The sequence below is a fragment of the Myiozetetes cayanensis genome, unplaced genomic scaffold, assembly GCF_022539395.1.
Source record: "Myiozetetes cayanensis isolate MyiCay16 unplaced genomic scaffold, myiCay2020 scf4, whole genome shotgun sequence".
Lineage (NCBI taxonomy): Eukaryota > Metazoa > Chordata > Aves > Passeriformes > Tyrannidae > Myiozetetes > Myiozetetes cayanensis.
The window spans coordinates 58,989,402-59,004,547 of record NW_026087631.1 but is presented as its reverse complement, the minus strand read 5'-3'; the positions used below and the strand labels follow the sequence as shown (position 1 = coordinate 59,004,547).

Below are 15,146 nucleotides of genomic sequence, written 5' to 3'. Positions count from 1 at the left end.
GTTAAAATCTTTAAACAAATAAGTCATCTAGAAAACAGAAATATCTTTTTTCTTCTTGTGGTTCCTCATGAGCTTTCACAATTTTTCTACAGAGCATTTTTTATGTTCCTGGCATAACCTTTCCCTTCTTTGAAGAAAGTTTTTATATAAATAACTTTGTGAACACCATGCTAGGGTAGTGTAAACTAATCTTACTGTAAAGTAAAAAGTGCATAAATTTACATGCATCTGTATTTTTAGATACATTTTTGTATTTAAAGGCTTTCTCCTGTGTGCATTTCTGAGCACTTGATTTGACATTGACTTATCTAACACCTTTTCTTTTAATTGGGGCAGATATGAACTCCTTATCTCAACTTCTCTTTTCATCACTGTAACCATTTACTTCTCTGTCTCTTGAAATCAGTAGGCAGGTCAAAAAGCTACTGGGAAGGGGGTGGAGATACACTTGCCCCTGCTTAGGAAACCATGATGAAATTCTATTATTTCTTTTTATATAAAAGGATTGGATATTTTTCTTTCACATTCAGGTTCAAGAAGGGGAGATGAAAGAGCTGGATCTGTCTGTTATCAATGCAGTTGACCTGGATGTACCTCAAGACCATTTGGTATTTGGGGTTGTGCAGAGGCCCTGGTATGGGTTCCTTATTAATGGAATTCATGGCAATGATATTCTACACTATAAACAGTTAATTAACCGCAATCACAACAACCATGCGTTGCTTGTTCATGACTTTTCCATGGAGCTACTGAAGAATGGTAGGTGCAGCATTTTTCTGACATTGGTCTTTCATTACTTTACTGAGGCAAGTGGCACACTAAGAAACCTTCACACTTATTTATTCACTTGCCTCATGAGTATTTTCAAGACAGTGTTTGGCAATAGCTGACATATTTAATGCTGTTGTTATCTACTGTTTTTAGGATCTATCAGTAAAATCATCCTGAGAGACCTGTATGTCAGAAAGGATAGTAATATGCCTTCAGAAAAAAAAAGGGAGTAATGTAACATATCATGAAGCAGATTTCTAAATGTTGGAGAGCACCTGAAACACAGACAGCAAACAGAGACACATTAACTGATCATGGGGTTAAGTATTTCTCTAAGTGATCACAGAATCGTAGAATCATAAAACAGTTTGGGCTGGAAGGGACCTTTAAGGAGCACCTAGTCCACATACCCTGCCATCTTCCACTAGACCAAGTTGCCTAAAGTCCAGTTCAACCTGACCTTGAACACTTCCAGGGACAGGGCCTCCACAACTAATCTCTAGACAAACTGTTTATGTGTCTCACCACCCTTTTGTGAATCCTTTTTTAATTATGTCCAACCTAAACCTACCTCCTTTCAGTTTAAAACTTGTGCTCCTTGTTGTGTGACTACAGACATTGGTAAAAAATGTCTCTTTATCATTCCTGTAAGCCTCCTTTAGATATTGAAAGGCTGTGATATAACTCCATATGTCTAACAAAGGAGGTGTGAACCAGAGCTCTATAGCTTAGCATGATCAGTCAACATGCTTTGAAGCAGCAAATCTCTTTCTAGTACATGTAATCAAAAAGTGTATTTAACACTGCCAAGAATATAATAGATTCTTCACTAAATAGACTATGGCTATTTAGTGAATGTGGAATCTATCAAAATAAAGAGGGACATGAACATACTACTGCCTCTCAATTTTTAGTTCAGCCCTCAAAAAAAATGAGTAATGATTTTTTTTTGTTTCTCTGCCTGTCCAACATGAACGATGAGAAATATCAGGTGTCCACCCCAAATTCCTCAGCCTTCCCACGTCCTCGTTTTGGTTCTCTTCCTTGGCTGTTCTCTCGCTTTTGCTGTCCACAATGGTGAACAAGCCACCTCCAGCCCAGAACTTCTGATTGTACATGGTCATAGACATAAGGACAGCTGACTTTCTGTCTTTTGTGACTTTAATGCTTCCTTAAAGCTTCCTGTCGGAGCCCCTGGTGGTCTAGGGGTAAAGGCGCCGCGCTATCACCACGGAGACCCGGGTTCGATTCCCGGTCAGGGCCACTCCCGGGCAGGTGGGGCTCGTTAGCCCTTAAAGGCAACCCACCTACGTCCTAAGGACCTCGCTGCCACCGTCCAAGCTCGCTTGGCCCCGGCAGATGAACCTTAGGATTAAAGGGTGGGCTCAGTTCCGCGCACACTGTGTCTCACCTAAAAAAAAATCCAATGCGCAGGCTGGAAGGTGGAAAGACCTTCCCTGGATCTTCGCTTGCGAAGACTGGCCATTATTATTATATTAAAGCTTCCTGAGGATTATTTAGAGCACAGAAGAGTGCTGCCTGACAGTCTCACTCTCTCTATGGTCAAAGTTATTTGGAATGTTGGGAGGAGAAGAAACGTGCCTTTTTCAGATTGACTGAGACCCCTTTTGGAAGAGAGTCACTCCTTACTTAGGTCAGACTGGGGACTTTGACTCAATAGTATGTTGTTATTAACAGCAGTGTAATTAACAGCAGTGGTTTCTGAAACTTTTGGTAGCTGAAAGCAAGTTTACTGTGACCAGGGAATAGGGGAGGGAGACAGAAGAAGAGTGATGGAAGCAGAGTAAAATGATGTGACATATTTTGCAGGAGTCAGATTTAGTTGTTCTTTCTATTTCTCTCTCTCTCCCCTCCTCTCCCTCTCTTTCTCTCTTCTTTTTCTTCCCCTTCCCACCCCATATAGGAATGAAGCTGATGTACCTGCATGACAACTCTGAAAACCTCACTGACAGCTTTAAAATCCAGCTATCAGATGGAAAACATAAAGTTCTCAGAACCATTTCAGTAAAGGTCATTCCAGTTAATGATGAGAAACCACTGCTGAGCAAGTAAGTCACATGTTCCTGTCTCTAAGAGAGGAATGTGTTCAGACACAATGATGGAAAAAGGATCAAAACAGCAAATCATAGAATCCTTAAGGTCAAAAAAGACCTTTAGGATCATCAAGTCCAACTGTTAACTAGCACCCCACCATGTTCACCATTAAACCATGTCCTCAGTGACTGACTGGGAGAAGAAGCCATACTTAGTCACAGACTGGTGCCAATACAGATGTTTCCATCTAGGTGTTTATCAGCCTGTTAAAAAAAAAAAATATTTAGTGAAAGAAGAGTATGCTTTAATGTTGGTCAATATTAAATGAATAGAGTGGAAAAAAAAAAAGAGCCGTGGTGGAGGAACATGCTTACTGCATCTTTCACATGTTGCTTCAGAACGTTTACCAGACACTCCTGATCTTCATGCACCTCTGGTGAACACTGACCACCATGGTACTGTGTTCCCTTTCCCTGAGATAAACACCTGCCTAAAATGCCTCTTTGAAAGCAACTCTGGATTTTGGCATTAGCGAATCCACAAAGTTGATGCATGGGAAAGGTTTTCAGATTAATGATTCTCTTCTATTATAAATTTTTATATTCTAAACCTCAGCCATAATTCAACTTGTGAAATGGTACACACAAACTTCCCCTATGCTTCAAAACTAAGGATCATAAATGAATTAGACATGATCAGAAATTGCCTGGCACATAATTTGTATACAGGCAGCTGGCTTCAAGAGAGGCAAACCTCCTGGACATTTTAAAAAGGAGCTCATCTCTTGGGATCCCCATTTTTTTAACTGGTAACTTGTCACAGTGCATCAGGGCCTCCATCCTTGTGACTCTTTTCCAGCCCCAGGCAGGCAGATGGGAAGCTTAGAGCCCAAAGGTGTCAGGGGTATGGGTCTGAACCTCTGATGTTTGCATTTCAGAAACAACTTGCAACCTGTTAAGCAGGCTGACGCTGAAGTGGAAATTTCTGATCCTTTGGAATATTTGGCCTATTTTCAGATCAAACTTACATTTCTCATTGAAAACGATTTTAATGTTTTGTTTACCGTATAGAGCTTCCTGCAATAACAAATATCTTTTAGTTGAAAGATTATCAGGGACCACATAATGCTAACAAGAGAACATCCATTTTTTGGTAAGAATAAAGAGTGTAGTTTATGTATTCATATATCATGTACTGATAATTACTGATAATTGTCTATTTGTTCCTCACATGCTATAGATTGATGTCATTTTCCACCCTTTCTCTCTGAAAGAAGATGATGAAGTGCAAGAAGTCAAGTGTTTTTAGCTTTGCCCAGCTAAATCCAGAAACTGTTGCTGCCTTGTCTGGTGATGTTAGGTCTCACCATTTGCCATTTCTATAGTGAACAGTAGCACAGAGTGAGCCATCTACTCTCAAAATAGCTATTTCTTTATGAAGTTACTGCCTCTTGCCTGTTACTCTTCCACTGAGATGAGGTATGCTGCTAGAGGTTAAGCAATAAGTGCTTTAAGGAAACATTCAGTTTGGCACTGAAGTGGTTTAGCTGCCACATTCAGTCACCACATCTTTATTGTGGGGTGCAAACTTCCTTAAGCTATGGCAGTGTTTTCTAGGTGACCATTTGACAATACCTGTAAACTTTTTCTCACTTGATCTAGGAGCCCTTTCCACCTCAGGGATTTTCAGTTCTCATCTCCATTAGTTACAGACTGAAGAACTTGGGATGGGATGTTTTTGGCTGGCAGACAATGCCTCTTATTCACAGTGATTGCCAGACACTCAATTTGTCATCTCTTGGCTTGCATCCTGAAGCAGGGATTGCCCTTGGGGATTTTAAAGCTTTCACACATTCCCTTGAGAATTTCTTCTCAAAATGAGATGTGGATGCTAGAAGGAGCATATAGAAGAAGCAGTTAGACCTTTGCTTTGTCTCTTATAAGTAAAGGTGAACAGTGAAATACTAGTTATTTGAAAGACAGTCTAATGAACATTAGAGCCAATATTGCTGTGGCCTGTCATAGCAGTAATGTATAAAGCAGCCTATTTGTTTATGTTGTCCTCTTCTTACGAACTGTATGAAGGTAAACAGAAGAGGGCCCAGGGGAGTAAGATAGAGGTAGTAAATCCCAGTTTGTTGTAGTTGTCTGCTTTGTTGTTTTTCACCGTTGTAAGGAGAAGCTTGTCTACGCTACTTTTTTTTCTCTTTTGAACTGAAATAGGCACCCACCCCCCAATCTATTCTTTCTGCAGTTGTCATTTCTGTCAGCATCTGGGTAATCCATATTCCTGGCAGAGAGATTGCATGTTGAAAAGGTTCCTTTTATTGCATCAATACATGACTTTTAATTTTTGCAGGAAGAATGATATAGAGGTGAATATAGGTGAAACTCGAATAATTTCTAGTGCTGTTCTGTCAGCGGAAGATAAAGATACCCCCAGGGAAAGAATTTACTACTTTTTTGAAAGACTTCCAGAAAATGGTCAGCTTCAGCTCAAGGTTAGTCTTTGTACTTCAACAAAGAGCAGGCATGCAAAGAACTCTTTCTTTTTAGGATAGAATGAAGTTCATCTTCCTTTTCTCCCAAATGTCTGTCATATTTTGATGTAGACAGCCGTGGCCAGTTTGATTGTTGAAGGAGCATTTAAATCAAAGAATGATGCTGTTGCAGAGGCTTTGAGACTAAAAGTCCAGATCTTCGACCAGAGGAGAGTGAAAAGCATGGCAGATCATCTGAGGTGACAGTGGAGAGAGATGCTGGGATAATCAGCCCACTAAGGGAAAAATCAAGCATCAAAACTGGGAGGGGGCAGGAGGGAAAGTCCTTGATAAAAGCCAAATCAAAAGAAACCATTACTTCAGTTACTTCAGTGTTCAGAAAGCAAGGAGGGAGTTGTATGTGGAAGAGTGAGTAATAATTCATGAGTTAGAAGAGGATTATGAGAGGAAGGAAGGGAAAAGGAAGAAGATGGAAAGTATATAGCAAGAGGAAAGGCAAAAAATAAGATTAGAAATGGAAGGCGAGATGATCATCTGTTGGCCGAAGACAAGCCAGAGGAACCAAGACAGAAAAAAATGCCTCTTTTAAATTGCATGCATATATAAAAAAAAAAAATCCGCTTCTAAAACCCATGACCTTGGAAAGTATTTTGGTGCTGGATCCCTACATGAATCATTGGATCACACAGGACTTGTGAATTAAAGGGGTCCCACATACTGAGGCGAGAGGCAGCTACTAACTAGAGTCTGTCAGTTTGTACATGTGGGGTACACACATATATCTGAGCCCTTTGCCCTTGATAACCTTTGCTCCAAAGGTATTAATGCTGTTCCTGCAGACTTAATGTCAAGTACATGATCAGTCCAACTTAGAGTATGACTCTATTTTCAGAAAAGCAGGAAATTTTATGGAATAGTTCTTTTTTTTTGCAGCTGAGGACCTTTGGAGCTCTAAATTTCTGTGCTTCCCTGAAATTCCCCATAGATTCATTTCTGATATCCTTTTAGGGATGATTTTGGGTAGAACCAAGAACAGCTTTGTGAAATTAAGATACAGAAAACATAAGCTGAGTCAGTCGTTTTCATCTCATCGGTGTATTAATGAGAAGTGTGCAGGAATTAATTTCCTATAGTAAAAGTGCCTAAACTCCATATTACTCCATTTTATTAATGACCACTGTTATCTTCTCCAGCCTTATAGCTGCTTGGAAACAATTCCAGCTATTTGGTGCCCTTCAAAACATACTATCAGGAAAGAGTCTATAGAGCTTAGAAGGGAAGCCAAGTAGGTGCCACTAACAGGCTAAAATGTCTAAAATTAACTGGGGAGGATGCATGGGAAACTGTTTAATGAAGGATGTTCATTCTTTCCAGGTAGGACAAGTCTGGGTGACTCTCCGAACTGGAATGACGTGCACTCAGGAAGAGCTGGATATGAACCTTGTGAGATATGTCCATACAGGAGCTGTAGGGTCCAAGAACCAAGACAGCTTCACATTTTACCTCTGGGATGGGTACAACAGATCCCCAGCTGTGGACTTTCACATAAATGTCAAGGACATGGAAAAGGGTAAAGATATACCAGATTTTTACGGGGCCTGTTTCTGAAACAAAGATGTTTGAGTACATGTTCTGATCCTTTCCTGAGCACTATATAGGCCCCTGGCAGGTCTCTCTGCAGATCCTGTAAGTCTAACTGCTTGGATTTCACTGTTGGCCAGAGCCTCGATGTTCCTGCTGGTGAAGAAGCAGTCCTGGGATTTGAAAAGGCTCTGCTGAAGGCAGCGTGTTACACCTTGCCTCCCAGTGCTTCCATCTACTTTTCAAATAGAGCTGAAAATATCGTTTTGAAAATAGCTTTATGTCTGAGTAAATCAAAGCAAAGAAAAATATCAAGAATGTAAAGGGGTAGGCAAAAGACTGTTCAGAAACAGCTCTGTCTCCCAGACAGATAGACAGAGCTCTGTCTCTTTCTCTCTGTTTAGTCTACAGTTTTATGGTTTCTCTTCTTTTATTGCATTCCTATTAGAAACCTAAATGTTTACCTGACACTGCTGAGACTGGAAGAATGGTCAAAAGAGGTTGTGCTGTCTTCATCCTTGGCAGTTTTCAAGCCCCAGTGGGATAAAGCCCCAAGCAATGTGGTTATGGCTGGTCTCACAGCTGACCCTGCTTTGAGCAGAAGGTTGGACTAAAGACATATTGAAGTCCCTTTCAGGTTGAATTTCTCTATAATCCTACAATCCTATGATTTTTCTACTGGTAATGGCTTGCCTGTGGCTAAATAATGCACAAGAGATCAACAAGTTCATTATGACAATTTTAATGTTGCTTTGTCTATCCCGCAGGAGACATTGCCGTTTTTATGAAACTCCTCAGAGTGCCAAAAGGAGATCGCAGCTGCATTACAACTGGTGTCCTTCTTGCACTGGATGGGACTGACAAGCCAGAGGAGCTCCTTTATGTGATAACCTCCCCACCCCAGTATGGACAAATAGAGTATGTCAGCTATCCTGGCATCCCCATTACAAATTTCAGTCAAATGGATGTAGCACGACAGATTGTCTGCTATGTTCAAAACACAAAGACAGCTGTTCTTGAAGATACATTCAGGTAAGGTGTAGCACCCCATCCCCCAAACTCTTCCCCTTGAATTTTTTTGGGGTATTTAAAAATTTTGCACAACGCAAAACAAAACAAACAAAAAAACCCCAAACCAAATCATTAAAAAGAATCGGAACATCTATGTGAATTGTCAATATTTATCTAGCAAATATATTACTACTACAATACATTATAGTTGTGACTGCTTTGGTACAAAATGCATTTTCTCATTGATGCTGAAAACACAGCCATAGCCGTATTTACTCAATGATACTAGCTTCAACATTATTATAGCACTCAGGCTACACAGCTGTTAAGATTTAAGTGAGAGAGAAGGATTAAGAATGTACTTTGTGGAATTTTCCTTTGGTTTCTTGCCACAGCTGGATGTGGTAAAACTGATCTATTCAGGTATTAAAGAAAAACTTCCTTGTTTATTCTTATTTATCATAATCATTAAATTCTGGGCTTTTTAAATTCATAAATAGTTCTTGAACATAAGGAAAAACATCCCTCTTAATCTATTTTGACATCACAATAGCTCAGAAATTCATGTAGATACTTGAATTCTTGGGGTAAACCCACAGGTTTACCTATAGGCCCAGTTCAGCAACCTAATGATATTCAAGTTTATCTTCAGCTGGTTCTGAAACCTTCCCCTGAGAACAGTTTATTCTAGATGCATTCCTAAAGTGTTTCCTTATTTTGTTCTTAAATTAACCTCCCTTGCTTAAAAAGTGGAATGATGTAATGAGTTATCGTTATGCAGAGTAGACGTATTGCTGCTCAAAGTCTTGCAGACAGTTTTATAAAAGAGATCAATTTCAGGGAAAAGAAAAGCTCAGAAATAAGGAAAATATTTCTAAAGGAAGAATGCTTCTTGCTTGCACTGGTAATTTTCTCTGAAAACAGCTTTTGACAGAAAATGAACTTACTGTAAAATTCAAAATTGAGTTTATTTTTTTTTATTTGTAACTAAGCAAAATGAAAGATTTATCTCCTAAGAACTGCAGTTCAGAAAAGACCCTTTTTTTACACACTCTTATGAACAGATTCCTAATCTTAATGGCTTTTTCAGTGATACATGGTAAAGATTCAAGAACATGTTGCATCATCTAGTTAGAGAGCTTTTTTGCAGGGAAGTCAAGCAAGAGGGTCATGGAGACATCAAATAGACCTCCCTATGACACTGGGATAGCTCAGGTGACATTATCTATGGTTAAAACAAAAGTAAATTTGAAACTTTTCTCAAATCAAACATTTTAAACTATCCGTTCCACTAAATTCAATGTAGTTAGGAGATTTGTCTGATCCACTTGTACTCACGGCAGAAAAAGCATACAAATTTTCACAGGTTTTATGTTTCTTGATTGTGAAACACTGACCAAAACTAGAACTAGCTTAGGCAAGTAAGGTTTCATGATGCCAACCCTAGTTTGGGCGGCATAGTAGTGGCTTGTGTGGCTTGTGTCAGTGTGACTTCCAAATCACACTAATGGAAGTAGATCAAAAAATTCTAGGAATGTGGATAAACCCAATGTTTAGGCCAATCACTAAGAACCAAAATAGAAAGTCAGCCTTATAAAAGTAAGGTTATGATGTTTTAATAAATATTGATATTTGATAACTATTTTAATAAAAATAATTATATTTCTTGATGTTATCATTTGGAAAGACATTTGGTTCTGTGTAGGCATATAAATATTCTGGCAGAATATTATTATTATTATTATTATTATTATTATTATTATTATTATTATTATTATTATTATTATTATTATTATTATTTCAACATGGAATGGTTACATTAATTATATGGGTAATTATGGCAGGAGGAGGAATTAACTGACCAGATTTTTTCTTCCCACTAAAGTAGTTACTTCAGACATAAATTCACCTGTATTGTTTGGTGCTGCTGGCCTGGAAGAAAGATTTGGCAGTGCTTTTTTTGACAGACGACTTCAAGTGATTAGCAATCTGACATCAGATGCTGGCAGCAGGACACTAAAAGAACATGCTAATGTTCTCCATTTTGACATGCTGGCTCGATTTTGTAATGAGTTGGCACTATTTATGATTCCATTTTTATCTTTTAAATGCCATGACAGATGGTAGGTCCTCTAGCCAACTCCATTGCCATCAAACTGCAGAAAGCATGAAATGTTGGTAGGGGTGAAATCAAACCATGCAACGTGTCCTCCAAACTGGGCCTGGGAGTTGTCCCCTAAATTTCATCAGAATGAGGAGAATACTTGCTGCTCTCCATTTCTGAGGAAATAATGAAGCAGACATAAACCAGAAATAAACAACCAATATCTCCCAAAGTGCAGAGAAAGGTTATCTTGGGCACAGGCAGTTTCATCACCTGTGAAACTGAATGGTGAATGAAATTTGCGTTGTAAATTTCAATCTGATATATACAACCAGGAGGTTTGTTCCTAGCTGGTATTCTGTAGAAGACTGGATGAATCTTCAGTTAGATGAACTTATCTAAATCTTTCACTTAAATATTTTTTGAGACATCATCCAAATGATTTTACAGCCATCAAAAGAATGACTGGAAACTGACTTCTGCTTCAGTCTTTCAGATTTTTTGAGAGAAGGTTGAGGTCTTGACTAATGGTGTTTTGCCGTTTGGTTTTTTTTTTTTTAATTCCCCTTAGCATAGTATTTATCATCATTATTCTAGTTCTGTATTTGATTTCAGATAGCTTACTAATAGCAGAACCCTTTTCCCATTGGCACAATAGCATTAGGTCAGTGCAGACAGATGTCTCTAGGTTCCCAGCTGGGAATACCATCCTCAGTAAACATATTTCTAACTGCTATATACTCCCTGGTCTGCCTGTACTCATTCCCATCTGTTTCATGGCACACTGCCAGTTGACAAGTTGATCAAGCCCTAATCATCCAGCATTGGTGAAGGCAGTGAAGAGTTTTAGCTGGACAGTCTGTGTGACACAGTAAGCTGCACCATGACCTACTGAAAGTCACTCACATTCAAGGCACAAAACAATAGACCAGGTGTTGACCCTATAATTTTTTTTAAATACATCTTCAAGGTCTGCAGTCAAGAGAACAAGAGGAAACAGACAATCTACCTAAATGTTAGCCAGTCTTCATTTCACTTATGTATGATAGAAGAGTGCTAGGTGGAAAGGAGCAAGCCAGGCTAGCCCTCATACAGCCTGAAACAACTGTCTCATTCTACCACAAGGAAATTTCTTTGCAAAGCAGTCTCCATTTTTGATCAGGCAAAACACAAACCTATGTGAAAACCACTTTCCAAAATGCTTTTGCATGTACTGTGCAGCGTAATCACTGAAATATATGTAGAAAGAGGGGTAACTCATGCATACTGTTTGTTGATGGAACAGGTAGGATTGTGAGATATTTGCAAAGCCATTTTTAGTTTCATATACCGTCAAAGGTTTTTTGTTATAGGTATGACAATGTTCCATGTAATTCCTTTCATAAAAAAATACTTAATTGATGGTTTTGACAATGAAATCTAGGATGAATTTGAAGGCTAAAAGGTTGGTTTTCTCCTTATTTTTATCCACCACTAAATTTGATAATAAATTTCTGCAGACCACGCTGTCACTTGTATGGCAAAAGCCCATACCCAGCTGGTAGGCTTCTGTTGTGGTTTAATCCCAGCCGGCAACGAAGCCCCATGCAGCTGCTTGCTCACTCCCTGCCTGGTGGGATGGGGGAGAGAACTGGAAGAATAAAAGTGAGAAAACTCCTGGGTTGAGATAAAGACTGTTTAATAGGTAAAGTGAAAGCTGCACACACAAGCAAAACAAAACAAGGAATTCATTCACTTCCCATGAGCAGCCAGGTGGTCAGCCATCCCCAGGAAAGCAGAGTTCCATCATGCATAACAATGACTTGGGAAGACAAATGCCACCACTCCAAATGTCTCCCCTTTCCTTCTTCTTCCCTCAGCTCTATACACTAAGCAAGACACCATATGGTCTGTGGATATCCTTTGGGTCAGTTTAGGTCAGCTGTCCTGTCTGTGTCCCCTCCCAACTGCTTGTGCACCCCCAACCCAGCCACTGCCACACAGTGCGAGGGGCAGAAAAGACCTTGAGGCTGTGTCAGCGCTGCTCGTCAGTAACAAAACCAAAATATCTTTATGTTATCAACACTATTTCCAGCACAAATCAAAACCACAGCCCTATGCTAGTGACTATGAAGAAAATGAACCAGCACAGCTTCCAACAGATTTTCTCTCCAGCCTTGGACACCTTTATCTTTTCTTTTTGAAAGGAAATTTAACTGTAGAGCATAATCAAATCTTTGGTATATCTAAAGAAACATTACTTCTTGACACAAACAAAAACCTGTATTGCTATTAATAGAAATTCCCAGCCCAGAACAAGAATTTTGCAGATATGACCCTTTGATAAATATATGAGTATCTATGTTTTTAAAACTACCCTAGCAACTTGTACAGTTCTGCCCAATACCTTAGTATTTTAGTGAAACCTTATTTGTGTTTTGTAAAGAAACATAGTTCCTCTGCATATACAGAAATTTACAGATGCAGTTAGTGCCTAAAAAATCCCATAAAGTGTGATGAGGATGGATCTTTCTCCAGCTTGGTTTTTCAAATAATTTTGGAGCTATTGGGTAGAAAATATTTGTAACGGTAACAGAAAAAACCCCCAAAACTTAAAGAAACCAAAATAGACCCGTGTCCTGGCACATAATGCACATTACATTCCTCTTCTACATTGTAGACATGTCTGTGTTGTAGACAAATATACGTCTGTGTTGTAGACAAAGCCAACACTTTCACTGGCAGGTGCCACTGCCTGGTAACCAAGTGAAGATATACTTAAGGATGTGTAAAATGTGTGTGCATGCCAGAGGATAGAGTAAGTCTCCCAGCCAGCTCATCATTTTAAATGTGCTCCATCTGTATCTGAGCTAGAGATTAGGTCAGCTCTGTTATGACTGTTGATCCTAAAGACATTCCTGTGGCACATATTCAGGTGCATTTTAACTCTTGTCAAATACCTGGCCACTTTTACTTTTTAAAGTTTTACATACACTCCATCCACTGTTTGGGTTGGAGCTCAGCCCAGCTCTACTAATTTTGCAGTATCAACACAGGCAAGTCCTGTAGTAAAGGTCTGCATTATCATTTCATTTTAGTACATAGTGAATCAAGAACAGATGTTGAAGACTATCTTGCCTCTCTTTGCCAGATTCACCATCAGCAATGGACTGAGGACTAAGCATGGGACATTCGTGATCTCGTTGGAGGCAGTTGACCAAGCTTTGCCCACACTATCTAGGAACATGGGGTTAAGAACAATGGAAGGTGCTATGGCACTTCTCTCTCCTGATGTCCTGCAGCTTTCAGACCCAGACACTGCAAAAGAAAACCTTACCTTCCTCTTGGTTCAGCTCCCCCAATATGGTCACCTTTATTACCGTGGGGCTGTGCTACTGCAGTACAATTTCACACAGCGAGACGTGGACAACAGGGATGTTGCATACAAGCACCGAGGTGGGGATTCCCAGATGGACAGATTTACATTTGTTGCCACAGACAGGACTAATCAAGGTTTCATTGTGAATGGGAGAGTGCAGACCGAGCCAGTGGCATTCACCATTCAGGCAAGTGTGGCCACAGGCCTACTTAAAAGGCATAAATAGCATGCAAAGCCCGAAAATGTAGTAGTTTTGATGAGAACTGATATTTACTGCAACCTATAACTGAGGTATTTTTCAGCTAAAATGTTTGCTTCCTGTTTTCAATGAATAATTAACTTGGAGAATGAAATACTTGACACAATGAATAAATATAAGCAGGAAGTTACTTATACACTTAAACACTAAAATATTTTCCATAGAAATCTCAACTATATAGTTGAGACCACTGAACTTCCTCCTGCTCTGCTTTCCCACTTGATGCCTGACTTGCACATGAGGGATGCCAGGTAACTGTTGATTTTCATGTCACAGGAATCTTGAATTACAACCACTTTGTGCCTCTTGAATTACTTCCACAGCCAGAGAGCCTGTCTTCTGTTTTTTTTGTAAGATGCCTGTTCTGATTCTTTCCTTCTTTACTAGAATCTTTCTGTTTACTTCCCATTTCCTTCATCCAGTTCTTCACACTTTGTCATACTCTCAGATATACTTGCTACAATTTCTTGCATGTAGCTGGCATGTTTCAGTACACAAAGTAGGCCTAGTTGCATTGTATGTCAAAAGTCTGGATGTTTCAAAACACTGGTACTAATGAATAGGCTGCCAACATTTCCTTATGACAAAGTTTCAAGCTACATGATGAGGGAGGAGTGCAATTTCAGCAGAGGATGAGATATGGGAACAGCAACAACCATTGTGGAATGCTAGCCGATTCATCAGAAGCTGTGAAAGGTGGAACAGATTTGAGGAGACACTGGCTATGTCTATTACTGTGATTATCATAATCCTTAGGTTTCCATGCCTCTTATTCTAAAACAGAGGTGACAAACCTTTGCTGGAGTTACCTTTTGCTATGTTGAAAATCACATCAAAAATGAGAAGGACTATGGGGAGTGTGGGACATTAGGGTAGAGGTACAGGGAATTTGTGTTATTCTCCCCACTGTAACCTGCTGCTAATGGAAAGTGATGGGCAATCTGGGCCTGGAAACTTCTCATATGAAATAGCACTTAACTGGAAATCAGATGTCTGCAGCAGACCGGGAGCCAAAGTGGCTATTGCCACCCTAAGCAGGCTACTGTGCTTTTAGCAAAAGTAGGACAGAGAATGTCCTGATGCTGTAAAATGAATGTTTAACTTTTATTTAGGTGGATCATCTGGACAAAATGGCACCAAAAATTATTCATCTCCATTGCTTTTCTGATGTGGAACTGCTGAAGAATGGCAATTATGGGATCTATATTACTACCAGGTCTCTGAAGGCATCTGACCCCAATACAGAAGATGACAAAGTAATTTTTAAGATTTTGCAAGGTCCTCATTATGGCTACCTGGTAAATATAACAACAGGTGATTTTTTCTATATTCTCTATATTTTGGGACTAGCAGGGACCAGACTCCAAAACCTACCCTGTTAATGTTTGCTTGACAGAAGGAATCAAAACTTCTTAGCAAACTTTGGGCAAAGTTTGAATGCAGTAAAAAAACTTATACCATGAAACCTGAGTCTTATGTTCATTATGAGATGATTTTTACTATCTTC

At 39.4% G+C, this 15,146-nt stretch overlaps 1 protein-coding gene across 13 annotated transcripts in view; it reads left to right on the top strand.

The window, feature by feature from the left end:
* The window catches only part of FREM1 (FRAS1 related extracellular matrix 1), a 91,445-nt gene that overhangs the window by 54,592 nt on the left and 21,707 nt on the right, over positions 1-15,146 (top strand). For 11 of the 13 annotated variants that reach the window (XR_007630461.1, XR_007630462.1, XR_007630463.1 and 8 more), the window contains 7 exons: positions 531-759; positions 2,696-2,840; positions 5,185-5,326; positions 6,701-6,896; positions 7,675-7,939; positions 13,153-13,567; positions 14,752-14,953. Coding sequence is in view for 9 of the 13 variants with exons in the window: in XM_050328623.1 (XP_050184580.1) it covers positions 531-759; positions 2,696-2,840; positions 5,185-5,326; positions 6,701-6,896; positions 7,675-7,939; positions 13,153-13,567; positions 14,752-14,953 (1,594 nt within the window). In the remaining 4 variants the exon portion in view is untranslated. Of the gene's footprint in view, positions 1-530; positions 760-2,695; positions 2,841-5,184; positions 5,327-6,700; positions 6,897-7,674; positions 7,940-13,152; positions 13,568-14,751; positions 14,954-15,146 lie in introns of those variants that run through there. The other 2 variants (XR_007630464.1, XM_050328629.1) reach the window with 2 other exon arrangements.